This window comes from Aquila chrysaetos, chromosome 10 (genome assembly GCF_900496995.4).
Source record: "Aquila chrysaetos chrysaetos chromosome 10, bAquChr1.4, whole genome shotgun sequence".
Classification (NCBI taxonomy): Eukaryota; Metazoa; Chordata; class Aves; order Accipitriformes; family Accipitridae; genus Aquila; species Aquila chrysaetos.
The window spans coordinates 38,178,433-38,201,661 of record NC_044013.1 but is presented as its reverse complement, the minus strand read 5'-3'; the positions used below and the strand labels follow the sequence as shown (position 1 = coordinate 38,201,661).

At 65.9% G+C, this 23,229-nt stretch overlaps 1 protein-coding gene across 12 annotated transcripts in view; it reads left to right on the top strand.

Moving 5' to 3' along the window:
* MYO18A (myosin XVIIIA) overlaps positions 1 to 23,229 on the top strand; it is a 40,402-nt gene that overhangs the window by 15,125 nt on the left and 2,048 nt on the right. For 4 of the 12 annotated variants that reach the window (XM_041126563.1, XM_041126562.1, XM_041126561.1 and 1 more), the window contains 40 exons: positions 967 to 1,054; positions 1,160 to 1,269; positions 1,348 to 1,524; positions 1,664 to 1,874; positions 2,153 to 2,295; positions 2,857 to 2,957; positions 3,054 to 3,117; positions 3,248 to 3,392; positions 4,880 to 4,891; positions 5,430 to 5,606; positions 5,684 to 5,774; positions 5,861 to 6,053; positions 6,583 to 6,669; positions 7,392 to 7,533; positions 7,615 to 7,774; positions 7,861 to 8,047; positions 8,138 to 8,375; positions 9,283 to 9,392; positions 9,488 to 9,553; positions 9,834 to 9,962; positions 10,441 to 10,584; positions 11,701 to 11,790; positions 11,877 to 11,996; positions 12,075 to 12,186; positions 12,322 to 12,449; positions 12,615 to 12,769; positions 13,973 to 14,096; positions 14,175 to 14,375; positions 14,676 to 14,786; positions 15,105 to 15,209; positions 15,323 to 15,469; positions 15,560 to 15,673; positions 15,852 to 15,968; positions 16,071 to 16,154; positions 16,408 to 16,545; positions 17,224 to 17,409; positions 17,493 to 17,632; positions 18,729 to 18,773; positions 20,351 to 20,473; positions 21,455 to 22,480. In XM_041126563.1, coding sequence (XP_040982497.1) covers positions 967 to 1,054; positions 1,160 to 1,269; positions 1,348 to 1,524; positions 1,664 to 1,874; positions 2,153 to 2,295; positions 2,857 to 2,957; positions 3,054 to 3,117; positions 3,248 to 3,392; positions 4,880 to 4,891; positions 5,430 to 5,606; positions 5,684 to 5,774; positions 5,861 to 6,053; positions 6,583 to 6,669; positions 7,392 to 7,533; positions 7,615 to 7,774; positions 7,861 to 8,047; positions 8,138 to 8,375; positions 9,283 to 9,392; positions 9,488 to 9,553; positions 9,834 to 9,962; positions 10,441 to 10,584; positions 11,701 to 11,790; positions 11,877 to 11,996; positions 12,075 to 12,186; positions 12,322 to 12,449; positions 12,615 to 12,769; positions 13,973 to 14,096; positions 14,175 to 14,375; positions 14,676 to 14,786; positions 15,105 to 15,209; positions 15,323 to 15,469; positions 15,560 to 15,673; positions 15,852 to 15,968; positions 16,071 to 16,154; positions 16,408 to 16,545; positions 17,224 to 17,409; positions 17,493 to 17,632; positions 18,729 to 18,773; positions 20,351 to 20,473; positions 21,455 to 22,085 — 5,646 coding nt within the window. In that variant the 3' untranslated portion in view covers positions 22,086 to 22,480. Of the gene's footprint in view, positions 1 to 325; positions 383 to 966; positions 1,055 to 1,159; positions 1,270 to 1,347; positions 1,525 to 1,663; positions 1,875 to 2,152; positions 2,296 to 2,856; positions 2,958 to 3,053; positions 3,118 to 3,247; positions 3,393 to 4,879; positions 4,892 to 5,429; positions 5,607 to 5,683; positions 5,775 to 5,860; positions 6,054 to 6,582; positions 6,670 to 7,391; positions 7,534 to 7,614; positions 7,775 to 7,860; positions 8,048 to 8,137; positions 8,376 to 9,282; positions 9,393 to 9,487; positions 9,554 to 9,833; positions 9,963 to 10,440; positions 10,585 to 11,700; positions 11,791 to 11,876; positions 11,997 to 12,074; positions 12,187 to 12,321; positions 12,450 to 12,614; positions 12,770 to 13,972; positions 14,097 to 14,174; positions 14,376 to 14,675; positions 14,787 to 15,104; positions 15,210 to 15,322; positions 15,470 to 15,559; positions 15,674 to 15,851; positions 15,969 to 16,070; positions 16,155 to 16,407; positions 16,546 to 17,223; positions 17,410 to 17,492; positions 17,633 to 18,728; positions 18,774 to 20,350; positions 20,474 to 21,454; positions 22,481 to 23,229 lie in introns of those variants that run through there. The other 8 variants (XM_041126558.1, XM_041126569.1, XM_041126565.1 and 5 more) reach the window with 6 other exon arrangements.

Sequence of the window (23,229 nt, the reverse complement as noted above, 5' to 3'; positions counted from 1 at the left end):
AGGCAGGACGCACGGCTCGTGCCAGAGCAGCCGTGGCGTGCGGCGCTGGCCGGGCTTGCAGCGGGTCAGCACGGCGGCCCCCAACCCTGGGGGCTTTGGCGACGGGGCCTCACGGCCGATGTTCTTCCTGGCTCCGTGCGTCCCCGGTGCCGCGCTGGACCTGCCGCTCTGCTGGCCGCAGCGGTGGCCCTCACCAGAAGCACCCGCGGGGTTTGGCACAGCGGCACTTTGCCCCCGCTCGCTTCCCCCCCGCCGCTTTCTGTGCTGTCTGCGGGGCAGAGATTAACCCTTCTCGCCTTCACCCCCCGTCTCTCGGCCTCGCCAGGGTCAAGCGGACGATGCCCCGGCAGCCCCCTTTGGCCCCGTCCCTGCTGCAGCTCAGGTTTGGCTTTGGGGCTCGCCCCGCTCCTGGGTGGCGGGGACGTCCCCGCTGCGCTGGCTGTGCCAGCCTGGCGTTTCCCATGCCGCGGTACTCTGTCATCACTGCGCCATGTCCTGTATCCCTCCGTTATGTCCCTGCAGTGTGTCCTGTGTCCCTGCCCCGTGTCCCTGCAGCACGTCCCGTGTCCCCACAGCATGCCCGGTGTCCCTGCATCCCAGCATGTGGCTGGCATGGGTGCCCGCTCTCTGGGCTGCGGTTTGGGAGCTCAGCCCCTCCAGGCTTGCCCAAGGTGGCCGCGGTGAATGCGCTCCCGGGCCACCGTGACTTCACGTCTGCCCCGAGCCCATGACAGGGTCGTGGTGGTCTCTGCAGCCCCGAGCCCACTGGGGTCCCCGGGGGCAGCGAGCAAGCTGGGCGCATGTGCTGGGGGGACTTGGGGCTTGCGCAGGGTGGCCGTGGCTGCCCGGCACGTGGCCCCGTGGCCAGTCAGCCCTGCTCCCTCCAGCCCCAGGGTCGTGGGGAGGGGGTGAGATGGAGAGGGGAGCCAGGTGACCACGACTGCCCCACGTCCCGCTGTCCCACAGGCCAAGACAGAGGAGCAGATAGCGGCCGAGGAGGCCTGGTACGAGACCGAGAAGGTGTGGCTGGTGCACAGGGATGGCTTCTCCTTGGGTGAGTCCTTCCCGCGGCACAGCGAGCCCCCCCCCCCGGCCCGGCTGCGGTGTCCCCAGGGGGCTGCCCGGCATGGCCCTGCTGAGCGCCTCGTGCCCCTCGCAGGCAGCCAGCTGCGGCCGGAGCAGGGCAGCCCTCTGCCCGAGGGCAAGGTGAAGGTGAAGCTGGACCACGACGGAGCTGTCCTGGAGGTGGAGGAGGACGATGTGGAGAAGGTAGGGCCACGGGGTGGGGGACAGCGGGGCAGACCTCCCGTTCCCCGCTTGATGCCCCCCCCGCTACCTCGCCGCCAGGTGAACCCCCCCTCCTGCGACCGCGTGGAGGACCTCGCCAGCCTCCTCTACCTCAACGAGTCTAGCGTGCTGCACACGCTGCGGCAGCGCTACGGCGGCAACCTCCTGCACACCTACGCCGGCCCCACCATGGTCATCATCAACCCGCTGAGCTCCCCCTCCATGTACTCCGAGAAGGTGACGCTGCTGCCGGCGGAGGGGGGACGACCGGAGGGGACGGGCGGCTGGGAGCCGTGTCACCGCGCAGAGGGAGCCGGTGGGGGTGGCAGGGTGCTGACCCTCGCCCGCGCCGTGCTTTCCCCTCTACCCCCGCCAGGTCATGCACATGTTCAAAGGGTGCCGCAGGGAGGACACGTCCCCGCACATCTACGCGGTGGCCCAGGCCGCCTACCGCAGCATGCTGATGAGCCGCCAGGACCAGGCGGTCGTGCTGCTGGGCGCCAGCGGCAGCGGCAAAACCACCAACTGCCAGCACCTTGTCCAGTACCTCGCCACCATCGCCGGCAGCACCGGCAAGGTCTTCTCCGGTGAGTCCCCGGCGGGGCGTGGGGTCCCCGTGCCACCTGCGCACGCCCCTTGCTTTGCGGTCACAGCCCTCCGCAGCCTCCTGCACCCGGCAGCGGCCAGACACACGCCACACGGCGCGCTTTCACTTTCTCACGCCGGTCCCTTTACCGCGCTCTCGAGGGCTGCTGCGGCGTGGAGCACGGCACAGGAGCAGCGGTGCTTGCCCGGCCAGCGGTTCCGGCTCTGGCCGCCTGCCGCACAGCCCCTGCACCCCACCGCTCCACTTCTCTTCCCGCAGCAGAGAAGTGGCAGGCTCTCTACACCATCCTGGAAGCTTTTGGCAATAGCAGCACCGGCATGAATGGCAACGCCACCCGCTTCTCCCAGATCATCTCTCTGGACTTCGACCAGTCTGGGCAGGTGGCATCTGCCTCCGTACAGGTGAGGGGGCCAGGATGGCCTCCACCCCCGGCACGGGAGCCGGTCCATCCTCACCGGGGCAGCTCCCCTTGGCGTGGGAGCCGGTCCGTCCTCGCCAGCGTGTTTTCCTCCCGGCAGCCCGGCCATGCGCTAGCCCACGAGCCCTGCCGCAGACCCCCGCCGGCCGCCCGGCTGCGCTCGCAGTGCTTAGCAGCTGGGCATCCCGCTCTCATCTTTGTTCGCACCCAGACACGCACAGATCAACTGCCCGTCCTTGCTGAGTCAGCCCCGATATTGGGGTGTCTTTCTTCCAGACGCCACCCCAGTGTCATAACAGCAGAGCCCTTAAAATTCAAGAGAGCCGCTTTGTGCTCCCGTAGTAGCAGACACCCCAGGAGAGGAGATGCTCACGGGTTGCTTGGCTGATGTTTGCATTCATACGATGCCCTGCCGTGTGGGGAGACTCTCATGTCTCCGTGGGGACCCTGGGCAGGCAGCAAGGATGAGGCTGGGGTGGGCTGGGGAGGTCTTGGTGGGAGCGGAGCCCTTGGGGATGGTTCCCAACTTTCCCACCTCCATCAGACGCTGTTGCTGGAGAAGCTGCGCGTCGCCAAGCGCCCGGCCAACGAGGCCACCTTCAACGTCTTCTACTACCTGCTGGCCTGCTCTGACAGCACCCTGCGGTGAGCCGGGGGGGGGGGGGGCAAGGTCACGGCCCCTGGCCCAGGGGGTCTCCGGGGTCTCCCACGTGGGGCCAATCTCGGTGTTTATTCCCGCAGGACTGAGCTTCATTTCAACCACCTGGCAGAGAACAACGTCTTTGGCATCGCACCCCTTTCCAAGGTCGCTGCGATCGGGCTGGGTGGGGGGCTGTGGCGGGGGGGGGGGCGGTGCTGCGGTTCCCTGGCCCATTCAGGTACAGGGGGAGGCAGAGCCGGGCTCCCACACCGATGGCTCCCATTGCTCTCCACAGCCGGAGGAAAAGCAGAAGGCGACCCAGCAGTTCAACAAGCTCCAGGCTGCCATGAAGGTGATGGGCATCTCCAGCGATGAGCAGAAAGCCTTCTGGCTCGTCCTCGGGGCCATTTATCATCTGGGGGCCGCCGGGGCCACGAAAGGTAACGAGCTGCTGAGGGCTCAGAGGCATTAATAAGCCGAGGCTCGGAGCTGGTGGCTGCGTGGGGTCCCGGAGCGATCGCCAGCACCTCAGCACCTTGCAAATGACCCCCCCCTTGGCGTGATCGAGCCCTGGGGGGATGTTTGGGGCTGTGTTAGCTGACAGGGGTGTTTGGGGCAGTGCCCTGCCACCCTGGGTGCTCTGGGGGACCTGGCTTTGCCCCCTCGGTCGGGGTGGTCCCGCTGGCTGGTGGGAATCGAACACCTCCAGACCCAGGGCCGGCATCTGCCAACTTGGGGGACCGGGGGCCTGGCTGGGGCTGAGGGAGTCAGGGGGTGCGTGTCCCCTGTCCCCAGTGTAACACCTCTCCCCCCTGTCCTCCCCGCAGAGCCGCTGGCGGACGGAGCCGGTAATCGGAGCCGCGGGGGGCTCTGCTCCGGGTGGTGCCGCGCGGTGCTGGTTTAGGGGCTGAAATGGGAGCTTGGGATGCTGCTGGTGTGCCAGGATCAACCCTGACCCCCGGCTGGGTTCTGGCAGCCCCAAATTTGCCTGCTGCCCATCAGGACCCCCCACCCGGTCTTCTTGGCACCATTGGTGGCGTGGGGCAGGGCTGCCCTGGCACCCAGAGCTCACCGTGGGCTGCAGGGCTTGCTCTGATGGGCACCGGCTTCACTCTCCATCCCGGGGGGTGGTGAATTAGGCTTCGTGGGGCTGCTCTTCTCCCCCTGGGGGCTTCAGCCTTCCCCCCGCGTTGTGCTGGAAGCCCCCATGGTGCTGCACGCTGGCGGGAGGGCCTGGGCACAGGACACCCGAAACGGGTACCTGGAGCTGGCGGCTGCACCGAGGGAATTTGCAGCCCTGGGGAAAAAAAGATGAGGTGGGGATAGGGAGGGAGAGACCAGAGGGGTCTTGGGGGCACAGCGGGGTGCAGTGCTGGCCCATGGGGTGCTTCAAGGCACTAGAGGGCAGCAGGGCCGCACTGCACCCACTGCGGCGGGGTGCTCCGGTGGCTTGGGAGCCTCTTTATGGGGGTCTGCTTTGGGGGAACCCCAGATCCTGCTCAGGGGGAGCATCCCGGCCCCAACTCAGTGCTGCTTCTGGAGCCTCCCCTGCATCTCGTGGACACTGGGGATGCTCAGAGCCAGCTCAGCCGCATCAGCCCCCATTTCCTTGGCCCCTCGGCATTTGTACAAGGCTGGATCCGACAGCGGCTCCCCATGCGCTGGGGCAGAGCTGAGCTGCTCCCCGCCAGTGCCCACGGTGCAGCTGGGGTTCACAGGAGAAGGGCCCCCACGCCGGGTCGCAGCGTCTCACTGCAACGATGCCTGGGGGGAGACCAGGCTTGGCATGCGGGTGGGGTGGTGGTGCCTGCGCGTGGCATGTCTTGGCAGGAGGGCGTCCCCGTGCCGCGTGTCCGCGCTGTCACGTGCCGTTGTTTCTAACCCTTGTCTCTGTTCGCATGGTGCATGCTGCCCTTTTGCAATGCAGACGCCGACGAAGGTAAAGTCTCGTTCTCCGCGCGTGTCTCTGGCTTCCCCCTCCCGCGTGCCGCCGCCTTCCCGCTGTCGTGTCCCTGCGTGTCACCATTAACCTGCTCCCACCTCCCCTGCCCTCACCCGGCATCCGTGTGCTTGTGTCCGGCAGCCGCGGTCTGTCCTGCCGCATCGCGGCGGGGCTGCTCGGTGCACGCGGCCGAGCAGGGACGTGTCCCTGTGCTGGGGCGGATCAGAGTCCTGCACCGTCACAGGCCCCAGGGGTCCCTGGGCAGCGGTGGCAAGGGGTGACCCCCGCTCCCTGTCCCACGGCGTGGCTCTGGGCTCAGCCCTGCAGAGGCACGAAGCCGTTCACCCCCATCTCCTCTACTCAGACCCCAAAACACGCTTTCTTGGCCCTCCGGCACCAGCCACGTGTTCCCACTGTGCGCAGCATCCCCAGCCTGCTCTGGGGGACCCTGAGACCATCCCGGGTCTGGCTGGAAATGCCCCCCATTTGGGGGGAATGCCCCAGCTGACACCGAGCCTCCTTTTCCACCCTCCAGCCGGGAGGAAGCAGTTTGCACGGCACGAGTGGGCTCAGAAAGCCGCCTACCTGCTGGGCTGCAGCCTGGAGGAGCTCTCCTCCTCCATCTTCAAACACCAGCCCAAGGGCACCCTGCAGCGATCCACCTCGTTCCGGCAGGGCCCGGACGAGCCCCCCCTGGGCGAAGGCAGCACAGGTAGGGTGAGGGACGGCGGGGACAGCGGGTGGCCCGGGGGACGCCAGGATGGGGACACTCAGGGTTGCCTTGGGCAGGTCCCAAGCTGACGGCGCTGGAGTGCCTGGAGGGCATGGCGGCCGGCTTGTACTCCGAGCTCTTCACCCTCCTCATCTCCCTCCTCAACAGGTACGTGCTGGGAGACTGGGGGGAGAGCCAGGGAGGGGGAGCTGGCAGCACCCGCTCACCCCGCTGTGTCCCTTTGTCCTCCACAGGGCGCTGAAGTCGAGCCAGCACTCGGTGTGCTCGGTGACGGTGGTAGACACCCCCGGGGCGCAAAACCCGGAGCTGGCAGGGCAGAGCCGGGGGGCCACCTTCGAGGAGCTTTGCCACAACTACGCCCAGGAGCGCCTGCAGCTCCTCTTCCACCAGCGCACCTTCGCCCGCGAGCTGGAGCGATACAAGGAGGTAACGGGGATGCCCAGCGCTGCCATCGCCTCCTCCCCTCCTTCCCTCCCCTCTCTGCGCAAGCATCTCCTACGGCGTTCCCCCCAGTTTCTTAACGCACAGTCCTTCTGGACTGGTTCCAGCAAAAGCAGCTCTGACACGACGCTCGATGCAGCAGGGGTTTCCCCAAGGCTCCCGCTGCCAGCGGTCCCTTTGCCGGCAGCTCCGGCCCCAGCCAGGCAGTTTTGCCTGCAAACCTGCCAGGCCGGGAGATGGTGGGGTGGCTGTGGGTGGTGGCGGTGGGGAAGATCACTGCTGTTGCTCCATCTCAGCACCGACACCCCAGGGGGACCTTTGCATGTGTCCTGGTCCCCTCTCGGCACCCGGCATCGCCCTGTGCCTTGCCAGCGCAGCGGGGCAGTGGGACGCCGGCAAAGCCCTGCCTCCTGCCCAGACCCCGTTGACACCAACGCCCTGATCAGCTGCCGAATCCCTATCGCTGCTCCCCCGTCACGCAGGCACTAACCGCACCTCTCTCCCCCTTCACCAGGAGAACATAGAGCTTGCCCTGGCTGACGCCGAGCCCGGCTCCTCTGGCTCCGTAGCTGTTGTAGACCAGCCCTCGCACCAGGCGCTGGTAAGCACCCGCCGCGCTTCCTCGTGGCCGCCTCACGGCAGTTTGTAGCATGAGGCAGCGGCCGAGTGGCTTTCGTGGCCCTTTGGCGGTAGTTAGTTAGGGGAAGGAGAGGGGCTGTCCCCAACGCTTGGCCATGAGAGCGCGTCTGCGAGCACGCGTGCAGCCCACATCCCTGGTGCATCCCCTGGTATGGTGTTCCCTGCTTGTCCCGGGAGCTGCCCATGTCACGGGCAGGAGGGCGAGGAGCCCTTGGGCGATGCCCAGGGTGCTCAGGTCCCCAGGGTGCTCTGGTCCCCAGGGTGCTCAGGTCCCCAGGGTGCGTGGGTCCCCAAGGTTCTCCAGTCCCTGGGGTGCTCTGGTCCTCAGGGTGCATAGGTCCCCAAGGTGCACCAGTCTCTGGGGTGCTCCAGTTCCTGCTGGAGGAGGCTGCAGAGACCGAGGGGGGGCTGCTAGCACCAGTCCAGTGCTGGGTTTCATCCCACGGATGCCTGAGCATAGCGTTTCCCACGCCAGTGAGCATCTCGCTGCCCGGAATATTATGTACTGACTCTTTCCTTACTGGGTCTCCATTAAGCAGGGGCACTCTCACGTGGTGCCACTTTTCCTTGCTGCTGATAGCAGCTGAGTTTGCATGCTCCCTGGGTGGCCCGGGTCCCCCGTGTCCCCCCATCCCCGCTCCGGCGGACACCGGTGTGCCGGACCAAGCACGGTGTCGCCCACAGGTCCGGTCACTGGCCCGCACAGACGAGGCGCGGGGGCTACTGTGGCTGCTGGAGGAGGAGGCACTGCAGCCGGGCGGCAATGAGGACACCTTGCTGGAGCGGCTTTTCTCCTACTACGGCCCCCAGGAAGGGGGCAAGAAAGGTCAGGCGGGGCCCGGCACCACGGGGCCGTGTGTTGGCAAAGCACCGGTTCCGTGCCTATCGGTGCCATTTGTCCCCACAGGGCACAACCCGCTGCTCCCCAGTGACAAGCCCCGACACTTCCTCCTGGGTCACAGCTCGGGGACCAACTGGGTTGAGTACGATGCCACGGGCTGGCTCAACCATGTCAAGCACAACCCGGCTTCCCAAAATGCCTCCGTCCTGCTGCAGGAGTCGCAGAAGTGAGTGGGGTCCTGGGGCAGCGGGGGGAGCACAGCGGGGAGGAGAGGTGATTTTGGGGGGGTGACCTCCCCTCCGTGCCCCACAGGAAAGTCATCAGCAGCCTGTTTGCCGGCCGTGGCGGGTCAGCACTGGTACTGTCGGGCTCGGTGGCGGGGCTGGAGGGGGGTTCCCAGCTGGCCCTGCGCCGGGCCACCAGCATGCGCAAGACCTTCACCACCGGCGTGGCCGCCGTCAAGAAGAAATCCCTCTGCATCCAGATCAAGCTGCAAGTGGTGAGTGAAAGAGTGCCAAGGCAGGGTCCCCGGGTCCGGCTGGGGCACTGCCGCGTGTCACCGCTCACCCCGCTCTCCCCGTGCCTGCAGGATGCCCTCATCGACAGCATCAAGAAGTCTAAGCTCCACTTCGTGCACTGCTTCCTGCCCAAGGCGGCGGGGGGCGGCGGGGACCCCCGGGCTGTGCCGTGCCGGCGAGTGAGCGGCAGCGAGCTGGAGCTGCCAGCGGAGCACTGCGAAGCCGGGCTCATGCAGCTGGACGTGCCCCTCCTGCGCGCTCAGCTCCGCGGCTCCCGCCTGCTCGACGCCCTCCGCATGTACCGCCAAGGTGAGCCGCGCCGCCGGCACCCCTGGCACCCGCGGCGCGGGGATGCCAGGGCTGCGGTTCACGTCCAGATGCGGGGATGGGTGTCGCGGGGGTCCCGGCTGTGTCTCCTCTCTGGGGAGCCAAAGCCCCCCTGGGGAACCCCTTCGGCTCGTGCTTTTGCTCCGAGCCCCCCGTGGCTGCCAGCCGTCCCCCCAGGGCGGTCCTGTCCCCGTCCCCCCTCCCCTGCGGGGCCGTTATCTGCGCCGGGGACAGGCATGGCCTTAATTGGGTGTCTCCGCTGGTGCCGCCGGCTCCTGGCAGCTCTCCTGCTGGCAGTCGGCCCCTGTCCCGCTGGGGCGAGGGACTCCGGGTTGTGCTCAGCAAAGCATTTATCGATACGCGTGGCTGGCCGCCCAGCCGAGGTTTTATTGCCTGGAGGCCGGACCCTTCCTGCCACGATCGGAAATCGATGCTGCCCGCGCACCTCCTGGATCGACGGCTGTGGCCAGCCGGCTGTGCCGGGGTCAGCGTCTCTGTCAATACCCCGTCGTTAATTAAGATGTGGAGGCTCAGCACTGTGAGCCTGATGCAGAAGTTGGCTGCGGCTCAGAGCGGAGCCGGAGCAGGGCTTGTTTGCTTGCACAGGCAACATGTGTGTCCCTGCGCTCCCCTCAGGGTGTGATCTGGCCACTTTCTCCCCAGATCCCGGCCAAAATTGCTGGAGGACACAGCCAAAGAAAACCTCCCGGGGAGGGTCAGGGCACTCTGGCTATGCCTGGCCCCATGGGGACCTTGTGCCAAGTGGGGTGTCCCCATCAACTCTCCCAAAAGATTGGCACCAGCAAGTCAGGGCACACAGGGCTGTCCCCGGCCATCCCCCGGGCGTCCTGGCTGTCCCTGCAGCCCCGCTCTCTCTTGCTGCCCGCAGGGTACCCCGACCACATGGTGTTTGCGGAGTTCAGACGGCGCTTTGACGTCCTGGCCCCGCACCTGACCAAGAAGCACGGGCGCAACTACATCGTGGTGGATGAGAAGCGGGTGCGTGCCCCGTGCTGGGGCCGGCGCTGCGGTCTGGGGTCCCCTGCACCCCTGGGGTGCCGCCAGCCAGCCCTGACGCCTCTCCCTCCCTGCAGGCGGTGGAGGAGCTCCTGGAGTCGCTGGACCTGGAAAAGAGCAGCTACCACATGGGCTTGAGCCGGGTACGATGCCCGACGCTGGCTGCGGGTAGCGGTGGCGGCACGGGCGAGCGTGGGCGGCATAGCTCAGCACGGCGCGGCAGGGCAGCACAAGGGCGGCACTGTTTGCTCCCACCTACGGCATTCCTCGTGCCTGGGAAATAAAACCCCCACGGCGGGACAGGACCAGTGGCTGCAGAGGGAAGAGCCGCATCCCCACCAGCCGGAGCAACGGGAGGGTGGCACGGCGTGGCCAGAGGGATGCCGGCACTCGTCGACATCTCACCCCATTCCCTTCCCGCAGGTGTTTTTCCGGGCCGGGTCACTGGCCAGGCTGGAGGAGCAGCGGGACGCGCAGACCAGCAGGAACATCACCCTCTTCCAGGCAGCGTGCAGGGGCTTCCTGGCACGGCAGCAGTTCAAGAAGAGGAAGGTTCGTCCCAGCGGCTCTCCCCTCCCCGCTCCGCCGCACAATTTCGCCTAAAATGGGCAGCACAGCCTTTCTGCCGGCGCCTGGGCCAGCACCTCCTCCTCCCGCCTCCCCCTGCGACCGCCCAGCCGTGGGGAGCCGTGGGGGGCCGGGGGGAACCGGGGGGCCGGGGGGAACCGGCAGGGAGGGTGCTGGGCATCGCCGCGGCGGGATGAAGCGGCGCGTCGGCTCCTACTTTTATTATTAAAGAGGGCATAAAATAGGCATCTCGGCAGCACCTTGCCTTCCGCTAGATTAGCGTTTGGAGGGGCTGGAGAGAATCAAACAGCGGATAAGCCGGGTGCAATTAGCCCAAATGCTAACGAAGGGGAGCAGGCCGGGGTGCCGGCAGGGGTGCTGAGCGCCCGCCCGCCCCACTTTGCCCTGCCGGCAGCACCCCGTGCTGACACCGTACCCTGTGCTGATACTGCGCCCCGCACAGATCCAAGATTTGGCCATCCGGTGCGTGCAGAAGAACATCAAGAAGAACAAGGGGGTGAAGGGCTGGCCCTGGTGGAAGCTCTTCACCACCGTGCGGCCCCTCATCGAGGTGCAGCTCACCGAGGACCAGATCCGCGGCAAAGACGTGGGTATCTCTGTGCCGGGGGATGCTGGATGGAGCAGGGTGGGCTCAGGGGAGCGTTGGTCCCGGGAAGGGCCCCGCAGTGGGCTGGGATGTAGGATCCTGCAGTGGGGTGGAATGCAGGACCCCCACGGGGGGGTGGGATGCCGGGTCCTGTGGTGGGGTGGGATGCAGGATCATCCTACCGTGGCAGGGTGGGATGCAGGAGCCCACAGTGGGGTGGGATGCAGGAGCCCAGGGAAGGGTGGGATGCAGGAGCCCACAGTGGGGTGGGATGCAGGACCCCACGGTAGCGTGGGATGCAGGAGCCCGTGATGGGCTGAGATGCAGGACCGCGGCTGCCCTGCACCCTGTCAGTGCCAGGCTCAAATTGCTCCCTAATTTGCGAATCAGCATGTCATTAGCATCCCGAGAGCCGGCTGTTGCATGAGCCCAATTACAAGGCGTGGAGAATGGAAATGAAACCGTGTGCCGAGAGGCATATGCGGGGCTCCGTGCCGCGCTGGCAACCAGACACTCGTGCCCCCGCCGAGCCCGCCCGGCGTGGAGCCGCTGCCTGGCTCAGCTTTCACCCCAACCCGCCGAGGACGGGGACCTGGGGTGGGGGCACCTGGGCCCCTCCTGCCCCCCCCCAGCCTGTGCTGGGACCAGAGGAGGGGAGAGAAAGACGCGCTTGAAGCTGGCAGCCGGGCACGCCTCCGCAGTGCTGGCTGGTGGTCCCTTGGGCATCCCGGCGGGCCCCCTCCCTCCCCACCTGGGCTGGGTGCACCCAAACCCTTTGGCGAGCTGCCGATGGGTGGGTTTCTTCCCACCCCCTCTCCCGGGGGGGGGGGGGGGGGGGTGCGCGGTGACCCCTCTCCAGCTTCGCCGGGGCTGCCTGGCGTTTCGACACCATTTATGGGGTTGGAGTCAGCACGGCGGTGGAGCGGGTTGGGGAAAGTCCCTGCCCAGCCCTTGGCAGGGGAGAGCGGCCCCCGCCTCGGGGAGCCCCCACCCTGCCCACCCAGTGCTGGGGTGGGGGGGGGAGCGCTGGGGGGGTGCAGAGACCTGCCAGGCTCTTGCTTGCCAACCTCTTCCCCTTACGCCTGCCTCCCTCCCTCACCGCCCGCTCTGTTGCAGGAAGAGATCCAGCAGCTGAAAAGCAAACTCGAGAAGGTGGAGAAGGAGCGTAACGAGCTCCGGCTCAACAGCGACCGCCTGGAGAGCAGGGTAGGTCCTTGCCGGCACCGGGAGGGGTTGCGGTGCTGTGCCGGCCTGCCCCGGCCCACGGTCCCGCTCCCCTCCTCTGCCGCCAGATCACAGAGCTGACATCGGAGCTGACGGACGAGCGAAACACCGGTGAATCGGCCTCCCAGCTGCTGGACGCCGAGACGGCCGAGAGGCTGCGGGCCGAGAAGGAGATGAAGGACCTGCAGGTAAACGCGCCTCTCCCCAGCCTCGCAGCGTCTCCCGGCCCCCCCCCCGGTGCTCACCACAGCCGCGTTCCCTCCCAGGCCAAGTACGATGCTCTGAAGAAGCAGATGGAGTCCATGGAGATGGAGGTGATGGAGGCTCGGCTCATCCGGGCGGCCGAGCTCAACGGGGAGCTCGACGATGACGATTCAGGTACCGTCCTGCCTCCAGTGCTCGCCGCCGACAGACCCTGGGTCTGCCCCGCGGTCACAGCACCGTGCCCACCACCTCCACGGTGGCCCCGTACCGCCCCGCGCAGCCCCTCAGTGACCCCGTTTCCCCGCGCAGGTGGCGAATGGCGGCTGAAATACGAGCGGGCGGTGCGGGAGATCGACTTCACCAAGAAACGGCTGCAGCAGGAGCTGGAGGACAAGCTGGAGGTGGAGCAGCAGGGCAAGAGGCAGCTGGAGCGGAGGGTGAGTAGGGTTCGACCCCGGGGACTCCCCGGTCCGCTCAGCGTGGGGACGGGCAGGGGGTGGGCAGCCGCTGCCTGCTCGGAGCTGAGGGAGGACGTGGCCGGGGCAGCGGGGAGCGCGGTGGCTTCCCGGAGCCCTCACCGCCCTGCCTGCTCCTGCCCGCAGCTGACGGACCTGCAGGCAGACAGCGAGGAGAGCCAGCGGGCGTTGCAGCAGCTGAAGAAGAAGTGCCAGCGCCTGGCCGCGGAGCTGCAGGACACCAAGCTGCACCTCGAGGGCCAGCAAGGACGCAACCACGACCTGGAGAAGAAGCAGCGGAGGTGGGGAGCGCGCGCTGGCGGTGGGAGGGAGGATGCGGGGGCGGACGGCATCCTCGCCGCCTGGCGAGCCTCTTGCGAAGTGGCATTACCATTTTAGCAGGGATTTGGGCACTTCACCAGCTCCCGCTTGGCTGAGGTGTCTCCAGCAGGATGGGGCTGCCTGGGTTGGGTGTGTTCATTGGGGGGGGCGGACCCCGATGCCCTTTTCGGGGACCCGGAGCCAAGTGATCGCCCCGTGGGGGGCCGTGCCCCACGGTGGAGGCTGCTTGTGCCCCACGTCTCTGCTCGGCACTCGCTCTCATCCCATCTCCTCTCCCAGTCCCAAAGTTTGCTAACGTTATTAAGCAGCAGGGACGCTTTCATCTCATTATGGTAATGATCACACACACAAATACAGCGAGAGAATCCAATCTAATTAATTTCAATTTCCGCGGATTGGAGTCTGTGCTAATGCAGCTGTTTATTACCCAGTGCGAGGAAAAATGGGGATTAGCTGCCGAGGTGTTTAAGGGAGGTCACAAACTCAAGCGCAGGGTTGTTTTCCAAGCCCCAAAGGCAGCGATTTTGGAGCAAACCCGGCTGATCTCATCCCAGGGGCATTGAGAGAGGCTGCTCTGGTGCTGCCTGGCTCCGGGCTGTGCTGAGCACTCCCCCACTGGGGGCTCGTGTCCCCTCCGGGGACGGGACCGGTGCCACCTCCCCTGGGGACCGCGGCACCGGGCTGCGGCTGGGAGAGCCGAGCTGCCGTAAGAGCCCGTCTCTGCTGCAGACCCCGCCATGCGTTGCAGCCCCTCCGCGTCCTGCAGCCCCTCCGCGTCCCGCTTGAAGGGTGCGGTGTCCCTGGCTGCCTCCGCGTAGCCAAGCCCCCACCGTTAGCAGCCACAGTCCCTGCTGGCAAGTGCCGGCCCCGCCGGGTGGCTACTGGGGCTGCTGGGGTCTGTGCTATGGGTGCTGCGCTCTCCGTTAGCCGCTGAGCGAAGGCGTCGGGAGGAGTTTCTCCAAGTGGCTCCACACCGCCGTGATGGCAATTAAAGGCTCAGCAGCAGCGTGTTTTGAATGAGCACTCGGCGGCACGCCGCCCTTGCCGGTGCCTGCTGCGGTGGGATGGGGATGCTCGGCACCGTGCCGGTGGCGCAGGGCCGGAGACCCGACCCCGGTGCCCGTGGCGGGGTGCTGAGCGCCCGCTCCGCTCTCCCCGCACAGGTTCGACAGCGAGCTCTCGCAGGCGCACGAGGAGGCGCAGCGGGAGAGGCTGCAGCGGGAGAAGCTGAGCCGCGAGAAGGACGTGCTGGTGGCCGAGGTCTTCGGCCTCAAGCAGCTGCTGGAGGTGAGCGGTCCCCGGTCCTCCCCTCAGTCCCCCAACCGGCGGGTGCCCCGGGCTCACGGTGACCCCTTCTCTCGGCAGGACAAGGACTCGGACATCACGGGGCTGACGCAGAAGGCGGAGGCGCTGGAAGCCGAGCTGCAGGACATCTCCTCCCAGGAGTCAAAGGATGAGGCCTCCCTGGCCAAGGTGAAGAAGCAGCTGAGGGACCTGGAGGCGAAGGTCAAAGACCAGGAGGAGGAACTGGACGAGCAGGCTGGGACCATCCAGATGCTGGAGCAGGTACAGCGGGGAGGGGTGAGGTTTCTGGGTGGGGTGGTTTCATGCAGGGCTGTTATTACCTGGGCCGGGCTTGCCTGGGAAGAGGAGGCGGTCGCCCTCAGCCCGGCGTCGGGCCAGGCATCGCGGCTGCCGACGCGGCTCCTGGCCCTCTGTGCCATGGCCCGGCAGGTCACTGTGGGGCGGGCAGCCCGGCCGGCCTCGGACCGGGGGGTTTTCAGGGTGAGTGGCACCCAGGGAGCGGCGTGGGGGGGGTCCTCACGTCCCCTTTGCTCTGACCACATCCCCCCCCCCCGTTTACAGGCCAAGCTGCGGCTAGAGATGGAGATGGAGAGGCTGCGGCAGACCCACGCCAAGGAGGTGGAGAGCCGCGACGAGGAGGTGGAGGAGATTCGGCAGTCGTGCCAGAAGAAGGTAGGGCTCGGCTGCGGCCCCTCTGCCCAAGGGGGGCCAGGATGCGTCCCGGTGCCCCAGCCGGGTGCCGGGAGCTGCCAGCCGGGCACTGTCACGCAGCACCCGGCTCCCACGCGGCCACGGGGCAGCTTCGCTGGCCTGGCAGGTCCGACCGGTCCCTCCGCTGCCCTGGCCAACGTACGCCGGGCTTCGTGCCTCTGGTTGCGCAAACACCGGGCCGGTGGGGTCACCTGGCATCCCCGGTATGTGGGGACACGCGAGAGGGAGGTCCCGGCCCCTTCCTGCCACCCTGACCGGGTTGCCCTTGCTGTCCCCCAGCTGAAGCAGATGGAGGTGCAGCTGGAGGAGGAGTACGAGGACAAGCAGAAGGTGCTGAGAGAGAAACGGGAGCTGGAGAGCAAGTTATCCGCCATCAGCGAGCAGGTAGGGCGGGGGACAGCCGGGCGCGTGCCTCCCTTTGGAGACCCCGAGGTGGCCATGGAGGGGTGGGCACCCCGCCGGCACGGTGCCCTGGCACGGTCCCCCCCCTGCCGCAGGCCAACCAGCGGGACTTCGAGACGGAGAAGCGCCTGCGCCGGGACCTGAAGAGGACGAAGGCGCTACTGGCCGATGCGCAAATCATGCTGGACCACCTGAAGAACAACGCGCCCAGCAAGAGAGAGATCGCCCAGCTCAAGAACCAGGTGTGCATCCAGACCCCCCCAAAAACGCAGCCCTTGACAGACACGGGGTATACCCGTCCCCCGGCCGGGCACTGAGCCGTGTCCCCGCAGCTGGAGGAGTCGGAGTTCACCTGCGCAGCCGCCGTCAAGGCCCGCAAGTCCATGGAGGTGGAGATCGAAGACCTCCACCTGCAGATCGACGACCTCGCCAAGGCTAAGGCAGCGGTAAGTGTTTTTGGGGTGCGATGCACCGTGATGGGGTCGTGCCCCACCTGCACCCGGGGGGAGACCTCCACTGGCACATGGCATGCCGGCAGGGTGATCCCATGCCGCTCGGTGTGGTTTTGGGGGGTGGGTGCCCCGCTCCCGGGGTGCAGTGGGAGATGCAGGCGGCTCCCCGCAGCTGGAGGAGCAGCTGAGCCGGCTGCAGCGGGAGAAGAACGAGGTGCAGAGTCGGCTGGAGGAGGACCAGGAGGACATGAACGAGCTGATGAAGAAGCACAAGGCGGCTGTGGCCCAGGTGAGGGGGGAACAGCAGCCACGGCACCCCCGGCCCCCCGTAACACCCCTCTCGGAGCCGGCGCAGTGGGGTCCCCGCTGATGGCCCCGGTGTGTCCCGCAGGCGTCCCGGGACCTGGCGCAGATGAATGACCTCCAGGCACAGCTGGAGGAGGTCAGCAAGGAGAAGCAGGAGCTGCAGGAGAAGGTGGGGAGCACCGACATTGGGCGCAGGCGCGCGCCCCGAGTGAAGCGAGGGGGACAGGGGGGCACCCAGACACCCACTGCCCACCCTGTGGGGTGGCCCCTTCCACCCTGGGGGGTTGCAGAGCAGTCCCATGGGGAGCTCTCCATTGGGACGGGCGCAGTGTGGCCGGCAGCTCTGCTCCAGGGCGGTGTGGCGGGGGGCCAGGGAGGTTGTGGTTGAGGCTGAGGCTGTGCCCCCACCCCACCCCCGGCAGCTGCAAGGCCTGCAGAGCCAGCTGGAGTTCCTGGAGCAATCCATGGTGGACAAGTCGCTGGTGAGCCGGCAAGAGGCCAAGATCCGTGAGCTGGAGACCAGGCTGGAGTTCGAGCGGACACAAGTCAAGCGCCTGGAGGTAGGTGCTGGGCTTTCCCTCCGCTCCGGCTGGGACCGGGATGCAATGGGACCATGATGTGAAGCTGCCCAGGAGCTCCGCTGAGCGAATCCTCGATATCCCCTCCCTAGGACCCCCCACGCTGCAGCCCTCCCCTGCCGGCAGCCCGTCCCCATCCCCACAGGGAAAGCTCCCTGCAAGCGCCGATAACAGTAATCCACCACCCAGCCCGGCAAAGTGCTGCTCTTTCCCTGCATTGACTTACGGAAATTATAGACTCTCCCGGCCCCGCTAAACGCAGCCTGCTTTATATTCTGCCTTTGCAGCTCTGCCGGGGGAGCGGAGCAGCTTAGCTCTCCTCTTAATATTTTCCTAGCTGTTATTTCCCTTCCTCGCTCTCTCTGCCGGGGCCATAAATATGCAGCGGCTGGCTCAGCGGCTGGGGGAGAATGGGAGCTATTTTTTCCCTACGTTACACGCTGTAATTACTTCACACACAGTTAAATCTATTTTTCCAATTCGACAAAGCCCCCACGGTTGTTCTGCCCCTTCCTCGGCCCTGGGGGGAGTTTATCCTCCATCTCCTTGTGTAAATTCATGGGGATGGGATCCGTCGTCGCGTGAGCCCTTGGTGGTGTTGCTGCAGGGTGAGGGGTCCGTGGGGGGATCTGGGGTGACCCCGCGCCCGTCGTTCCGCAGAGCCTGGCCACACGGCTGAAGGAGAACATGGAGAAGCTGACAGAGGAGCGGGATCAGCGCGCGGCCGCCGAGAACCGGGAGAAGGAGCAGAACAAGCGGCTGCAGCGACAGCTCCGCGACGTCAAGGAGGAGATGGGCGAGCTGGCCAAGAAGGAGGCGGAGGCCAGCCGCAAGAAGCACGAGCTGGTGAGGCACCCACCATGGGACCGGGCAGGAGGATGGGGGGGTTTTCCCCGCGGTACCTGGCTCACCCCGCTCCCTCCCCGCAGGAGATGGACCTGGAGAGCCTGGAAGCCGCCAACCAGAGCCTGCAGTCGGACCTGAAGCTGGCCTTCAAGCGCATCGGGGACCTGCAGGCGGCCATCGAGGACGAGATGGAAAGCGACAGCAACGAGGACCTCATCAACAGGTGAGAGCGCCTGGGTCTGGCTTCCACGCGAGGCACGTCACCAGGGCTCACCGCTTCTCCTCGCCACTTCTGAAATGCCGTGGGGACCCCTCGGCTCTGCCTGGCCCTGGCAGGATGCCGCCTGTCCATCCGTGCATCGTGCACACGTGCATCTGTCCATCCCGTGCATCGTGCACACGTGCATCTGTCCGTGCATCTGTGCATCCGTCCCTCCCTCCACCTGCAGCCCCCGTGCAGCTTCACCCGCTTGCGGAGGTGCCTGAAACGCAGCCAGGCCCGTGCTGGCTGGCTGGAAACAGTTTGGGGAGCCCCAGGAGCCAGGGCAGCGCAGCCTGGCAGGAGGTTTGGGTTGCTGGGATCCAGTCCAGCCCGGAACACTGGGATCCAGCCCAGCCCGGGATAGAAGCATAGAATCGTTTAGGTTGGAAAAGACCTTTAAGATCGTCAAGCCCAACCATTAACCTAACGCTGCCAGGTCCACCACTAAACCGTGTCCCTAAGTGGCACATCCACACGTCTTTGAAATACCTCCAGGGACGGTGACTCCACCACTTCCCCGGGCAGTCTGTTCCAATGCACAATAACCCTTTCGGTGAAGAAATTTTTCCCAATATTCAATCGAAACCTCCCCGGCCCAACTTGAGGCCGTTTCCTCTTGTCATATGGCTTGTTACTTGGGAAAAGAGACTGACCCCCACATCACTACAACCTCCTTTCAGGTAGCTGTAGAGAGCGGTAAGGTCTCCCCTCAGCCTCCTTTTCTCCAGCCTAAACAATCCCAGTTCCCTCAGCCGCTCCTCAGAAGACTTGTGCTCTAGACCCTTCACCACATTTGTTGCCCTTCTCTGGACACGCTCCAGCACCCGACCCGGGATGCTGGGATCCAGCCCGGGATGCTGGGACCCAGCCGGGTGCAGCCCCACGCCGGGGGTGCAGGGCAGCCACACTTCCCTCCCTTAGCCCTTCCGCACCATTTAATTTGCCCCCCATTTGTTCTCCACCCACTTGGTCTTTTTTTTTTTTTTTTTTCCCTTTCATTTGATTTCCTTTCTGTTGTGTTTCTCCCCCCTCCGACCCCCTCCCCAACCCCTCCCAGTTTGCAGGACATGGTGGCAAAGTATCAGAAAAGAAAGAGTAAACTGTGAGGAGCTTCTCTTTCCTTCCTCCCCTCCCCTAACCCACACCTCACCCCCGCGGGCCGGGGTCCCGCATGCCACTGGCCCACCTCTGCATGCCCTAACAGCACCCATGGCACGGCACGGCACGGCACGGCACATAACTGCATCCCATATGGGGGGACAGGGGCTGAGCCCCTGGGCCGGGGCGGGGGGTGATGCTCTGCCGTGGCTAATGATGAGCGTATCGACGTGGAGCGGTGATGGAGCCCCGCTGCCACGCACAATTAATATCCCCTGCCGCGGTCGCTCCCCCGCGACCTGGGTCCCGCTTAACTAACGGCACGCTCGCCCAGACATAAATTGTGTTTGACGTGGAGTTTAATTCTGCTGGTTATAAAACCTTAGCTGCCCCCAGAGTTTGTTTATGGGGCTCGTTGGGGGTTTTTTTTGTTGTCATTCTGTGGTTTTTTGTTGGTTTTGTTTTTGTTTTCAAGCCCAGCATTGCCTGGATGTATTGCAGGGGAGGGAGACGCGCGTGATGGAGTGCGGCTCGTTGCTTTGAATTTAACGAGGAGGATTCATATACAGGGTCTATCCCAGCCCGTCCCCTGTGCCGTCTGCTGTGTCCCCAGGCAGGGAATAAGCCCAAAGCCAGGCGGATAAAACGGCCATTTAAGATCATATGATATATCCCTTCCCCGGCAGCGGCTTGGTGGGAGCCCTCGCCTCTCACTGGCCAGCGGCAGAGCGGGGAGAGAGGGGGCCGTGCCGCTTCGATTTCCTTATAGATCCCGCCGGTACTGCCATAACCCTAATGAAAGCAGTAAGCAGTTAGGTATTAAGGGAGATTTATGCAGGGATGCTTTTAACGTGGAGGAATGGATTTTGCAATGCATACGGCACCTTCTTTCTAAAGGCAATCAATATGGTTACGAACGGCCATTATAAATTAGATGGTTTAAGCCAGATAGGGCTTTTTTTATGCCGGGATGTAAATCAGGGGCTCTCTGGCACGGCAGGGCTGTAAATCTGCCCGCCACGCTCCTGCACCCGCCTTGCCGGAGTCGTTTCTGTTCTGCCTGCTAAACTCCTGTTTACCCAGGGCCATCAACATCGCTCTTCCTCGCTGTAATTTTGCGCTCGACGGTGGCCTATAAAATGAACCCACTTATTTCCTTCCCAGATTTGGAGCTGGAAATCTCCTGTGTTTCTAGAGTCGTGCTCCTCACTGCCCCGACGCCGGCCTCGCCGTCTTATCTTTCCAGCCCCGGAGCCTTGCAGTGGCAGGGGGGGTGTTGGGCAGCGGGTGCAGGAGCCCCTTGGCTGGGCAGGGGGGTGGTTTGGGGGTTCGGGGGGTGCGTGGCACGGCTGTGCTTTGGGGAGCCCCTAAAATGCAGGTTAAGCTGTATGCATGCAGGTTGTGGCCTGGGAGATGGAGCAGAACCACGGGATGGGGTTTCGCCCATGCCAGGGTACGCAGGCAGCGGGTGCTGGGGGAGTTCGGTGCCCGCCAGTGCAGTTTCGCTTCCCCAGCACCCAAAATCTCACCGGCCCCTGCTCACCTCTTGCTTTCTCCCACCCCGACCCGCTCCTCCGGCAGCGACGGCGATTCGGACGTGGACTCGGAGCTGGAGGAGCGCGTGGATGGGGTGAAGTCCTGGCTCTCCAAGAACAAAGGCTCTTCCAAAGCACTCTCAGACGACGGCAGCCTGAAGGGCAGCAGGTGGGTGCAGGGCTGGGCGCGGGGCTGGCTGGCAGAGGACAGGGTGAGCTGTGCCGGCGGACGGCCGGGGTGGGCACCCGTGGGATGTGACACTCTGGGTGCCGTGCTCCCACCCGGTGCTTGCGTGGCCGGCCAGGGCAGGGTTAACGCCGGCGAGCGGCTCGGTCTCCATTGGGGACACACGTCCCCCCGCCCAAGGGGACCTCCCCGGTCCCCCTCCCCAGTATCCCACCCAGTGCGGTACTGGGACCCACCCTGGAGGCGGATGGGCACCCGCAGCCCCCACCCCGTCTGCCTCCCCAAGGTTCGTGGTGGGGGGCTCTAGCCTTGTGCGTTGTCCCCCGCTCCGGGGCTGGATCCTCCCTCCATCCTTTGTAGCCCCACCACATCCCTTCCCGCACCTCTCAGCAAACACGGGCTGCCCACACAGCCCCCGGCAGAGGCGGGGGACATGCCCGGGTGCCCCCGCGGTGCAGGGCCAGCGTGGGGCTGGGACACGCAGCCCCACTCCTGTTCCCCGGAGAAAGTGCTCGACTGCTGAGAGCAGATTGCTTTTACCCAAACCCAATTTCCTAGCAGGGCTCTGGGAGTCCCAGGGGGCTCCCCCGCCTCTGCCGAGCAAGGGGGGAAAGATCTGAGACGGTTTTTTCTTAATTGGTTTAATTTATTCAGCAGTGCAGATGTAAAACATTTTGTTACTGGAGATGATTCCACCTTTTCTGAAGTCGGGAATCAAACGCAGCGGCTCCAGGTAGCCGACAATGAAATACATTGAACGCAACACTTTAGAGGGGAATCAAAGTGCCGGGCTAGAACAATTCCCCCATTTACATGACATTTTTCCGTGATGCTATTTCCCGCTGACGTAAATTACTGAGGCTGCCTCGCCGCCGCTCTCCCCCCCCCTTCCCTCGCCCGCTCATCTCCGTCTCTCTCTTGTCTCCCCGGTGCGTGCGTGGGGCCGTGGTGCCGCCGGCACAGGTCAGCCCCGCCGGATGGTCCCGAGGCCGAGGAGCGGCCGGTGTCGGTGTTGAGCTGCCTCAGCTATAGGAAGCGTCCGGGCCTCAAGGACTCCATAGGTGGCCAAGGGGACGAGCAGACGCTCTTCAGCGCGCTCAGCGAGCGACCGGCTTCCCCCGAGCGTGCTGCCCACAGAGCGGCCCGCGGCGGCGAGCCCGAGGACCGGGCGGCCGTCATCGCCCGAGCCTTCGCCGACGCCAGCGGCCGGGCTCGGCAAGGGCTGGGCAAGCGTTGGTCCCTCTCGGCTGCCGACGGCGAGAAAGCCTCCGTTGCCTCCGCCCCGGTGAGCCGGGCCTCCTCCGCCACTTGGCGCGGGCTGGAGGACGGGGATGAGGGGGACGAGGGCTGCTCGGTGCTGAGCTTCGCCCTCTCCAGCCCCGGGAGCTTGCGGAGCCGGCGCGGGGGGCCCGAGGGTCGCCCCGAATCGCGGCTCTCCCTGGCCCGCAGCCGCCTGGAAGAGGCGGACGAGGGGTGCCGCGGGCAGCCCCCCCTGGGGCGCAGCTTCTCCGTGCCTCCCCGGCCCCGCAGCGCTGCCTCCGAGGGGGGGGGGTCCTGGGGACGCCCGCCCCGTGGGGCACCGCTCCTACCTTGACTCCGATCTGGAAGCCGCCATCCAGGAGGTACTGAGCTACCGCCCGCCGCGGGCCAGGGGCTGCTCCAGCCCCGAGGCCGATTCGGGGGACGACGGCCGGAGCGTGCGGAGCGTGCGGAGCGTGCGGAGCGCAGCCCCCCTGGGTGCCGCCGACCGCCCCCCCCGGCAGCCTCCGTCGCTCCGCATCTGCCCTCGACTTCTCCCGGCGTGCCGGCCGGCGCCGCAGCAGCTCAGCCTCCTCCGAGGAAGAGGAGCGGAAGAAGAAGAGTGCCAAGAAGCATGCCAAGAAGGCCAAGAAGAAATCCAAGAAGAAGAAGAAGAAGCAGCAGTCATCATCCGACTCAGATTCCTCCTCCGATTCCTCCTCCGATTCCTCCTCCGGCTCTACCAGCTCCTACCGGAGCACCTCCAGCGTCAAGAAGGGCCCGCAGGCGGTGGGGGGCGAGGAGCCAGGACGTCCCGGCCGGGGCAAGAAGGAGGAGAAGCAGCGGAAGAAGCAGGTCGACAGCCTGGTGATGAAGTATTTGTACCGACCCGAGAGCGACTGAGGCAGGAGGTGGGAGTGGTGTGTGCCGTGCAGCATGAACCTCCCCGTGTGCCACTAACCACTCGCCCTAACCCTCGCCCGGCTCCGGGCATGGAACCCATCTCTGCTGGGCACCCCAGGATGGGGCACCCCGCTGCGCCCGCAACAGCCCTGCTTTTGGGGTGCTGCAGGGCATCCCCGATGCATCGCCGGTCGTGGGGAGCATCCCCGACGTTGCCGCAGCGGGACCGGCAGCTGCCCCTGCTGCCAGGACGCAGCGTGTTTGGGATTAGCGGCTGTAGCATGCGGGACACCGGGAAGCGCTAATCCCTTCCCGGCTCCCCGGCCGCCGGCCCAGGACGCAGCTGAATTTATTCCTTCAGGAAATTTAAGGGCTCGCCGGGCGGCACAGCATCCCCGCTCACCCCAGGGGATTCGCCGCCCCGGGGATGGCAGTGGGTCCCAAAGGCGGTGGGGAGGAGCGGGACGGGTACTAACACGCACCCACTGCAGTGTGTGAGCATGGCGGGGGGAAGGCAGCACCCACGGCGGGGGAGCCGGGGTGGGTGGTTGGGGTTCGGAGGTGTTTCTCAGGGCGGCCGCATCCTGCTGCCCTGC